This window comes from Panthera leo, chromosome B2, assembly GCF_018350215.1.
Source record: "Panthera leo isolate Ple1 chromosome B2, P.leo_Ple1_pat1.1, whole genome shotgun sequence".
Lineage (NCBI taxonomy): Eukaryota > Metazoa > Chordata > Mammalia > Carnivora > Felidae > Panthera > Panthera leo.
Window position 1 is genome coordinate 53014202 of NC_056683.1, and position 2435 is coordinate 53016636.

Genomic DNA, 2435 nt, shown 5'->3' on the forward strand with positions numbered 1-2435 from the left:
AAGACACAAGAAAACTTTTCAGGGGTAATAGAAATGTTCTATATCTTAACTGTAATGATAGTTTCATGGGCACATACATTTTTTGAAACCCAACAAAATATACACTTAAAAATGGATGCATTATATTGTATGTAATTCACACTTCCATAAAGTGCTCTTTCAGGCTAGCCTATTATATTTATTAAACATACACACTAAAGATAAAAATTTAGATTATATTTTGGTCTTTATATCAGCAAAAAGGCAGAAAAGGAGAGAAAATAGAAAAGCGGAACATAGGAAAAATAGAATACAGATCAATTTCAGGCAATTTCAAAATTCTGAAATGAGGTGGGGAGTGGTTATTTGATTTGTTTATTTATTTTTATTTGAACTATCTTTTGTGTAATCAGCAATACAAAACCACTGCAATTATTTTTGACCTCAGAATATTCTTTCCCCTGAGTAACATTAGGTACAAATTTCATTTCATAGGCATTTATACAGATTTTCATGTAAATAACATTATTGGGAAAGAATGCTTTCTTGCCAATTTCCAATGCAGAAATTAGATAATTCTAGGCATAAAAAGTTATGTGGTGGAACACTTTTCTTTAATTTCCATGCCAAGAGACCAGAATCTCTAATACTCAACAAGCTCTTCTAATTTCATCGGCAGTTAGCCTTATGGAATGCAGAATTTGGCACCCGAAAACCACATTATTCCACTGACAATTGGACAATGTAGTCATGTCCTTAGAAAGCACCAATATTAAATTGGTGGAAAATCAGAAAAAAAAATGAAACTGTGAATTATGATTTTCCTTAGCAACATATGTATTTTTTCCTATTGTCTATTCCCCCATTTTCCCCTCAAACTGAGTGCCTTTTCTATCTAGTGTTCAATATTTTCAAGGCATTAGGTTAGACTTAATGCTTAAAATTCTCGTTAAGCATTCGTTAAAATGCTTAAAAGCCTCGTTTTCCTATTGCTAAAAAACAATATGGGATTTGGGGATGTTAAAAAAGACAACACAGTACATGTTTTCTACATATTTTAAAATGGAAAAAATGTGTCTGAGTACATTACTTGCTATTTAGATACAGTAAATTCCATTCAAATAATACGAATTAGTTTTGCCAGAATCACAGAAGAAAGTAAATACTTACATTTACTTCCAAGGAGTTATTTCATGATTGAATTTAATGAGTGAATAGTGAAACAGAAGCAAACATTTACAAAGTACATCAAAAATCTCCTGAAAATTCACAATTAGTTGCAATTCTCAGCAACAGTGAGGCCTGATTCCACAGTATCTTAGTCAAGTCAGCTGGATTTATTCAGGAAAAAATGTCATCACATATTTCAGGAAGCAGAGGAACTTTGTGACACGGCCTAATGGCACTGTCAATAGCCACCAGAGGGGCCACAGTCTGGACTGCAGACTGCCTGTTTCGTTACTGTAAATAGAGGCAGTTCTCTAGCTGAGCTAGGGGACTGGCATTACTGAAGGCATTAAACCAGCAAGGGTGGAAAAATGAATTCTATTTTACATATTCACAGTTAAGTGATGGTACGATATTCCACTGAAGAGGCTTCACTAATTTTGTTATACAGAAGATCAGAGAAAGAGTCGGGATCAAAGTTCGAAGTAAGATCTGGTAACTGTCTGCATGGGCTAAATTTGTCCTAATACTTGAGTGATTACACGCATGACAAGGTGGTAACCAGCCTGAGGAAACCAGCCCCACTGGTAATCACAGAAACAGCTCGCCTCGAAGGGGTGCCTACTACATGTCAGACACTGCTCTGCATTTTTTTTTTTTTTTTTTCTGTTTTTACTTTTATTTGCATGTATTTCATGCAGAATTTACTCCCGGGCCATAAGTTTTTGTTTCTTCAGTTTCTTCTGGGATATCTTTTTCTTCTGTGCAACCTCCTCTTCTGGTTTAGGAACAATCTGCTCTTTTTCAGTAAGGATCATCTCAATGTGGCAGGGAGAGCTCATGTATGGGTTAATCCGACCATGAGCCCTGTAAGTTCTACGCCGCATTTTGGGGGCTTTGTTCACCTGGATGTGCTCAATGACCAGAGAATCTACATCTAAACCCTTAAGTTCAGCATTACTCTCTGCATTTTTAAGCATGTGCAGTAAAAATTCGGCACTCTTTTTGGGCCACCGACCCTGTGTCCAGCCCCACTGTTTGGCCTGGGCACACCTACCAACTCCACCATTGTAGCGTCGGAATGGCACACATTGCTTCTGCAAAGTGACATCTTTCAGATACTTGGTGGCTTTTCGGATATGCATACCCTTGATGGCCTGGGCAGTTTCCCGTGTGTTCTTAAAGTGAACACGAAGATTTGAACCTCTTGATTTGCATGATTTTGTCGGGTTTTCCGGGTCAAGTGAATAGCGAACCATTTTCAGAGATCACCTCAGGCCGCTTACGGG

The 2435-nt window shown here is 37.2% G+C and overlaps 1 protein-coding gene across 1 annotated transcript; it reads right to left on the minus strand.

The window, feature by feature from the left end:
- Window positions 1-1794: 1794 nt before the first annotated feature.
- On the minus strand, window positions 1795-2435 carry LOC122219056 (60S ribosomal protein L17). Its single transcript, XM_042937330.1, has one exon. The coding sequence runs from the start codon at window positions 2403-2405 to the stop codon at window positions 1851-1853; it is 555 nt and encodes a 184-aa protein (XP_042793264.1). The 5' UTR covers window positions 2406-2435; the 3' UTR covers window positions 1795-1850.

Coding starts and splice junctions, on each gene's coding strand:
- LOC122219056 (XM_042937330.1), bottom strand. CDS start 2,405: ATGGTTCGCTATTCACTTGACCCGGAAAACCCGACAAAATCATGCAAA.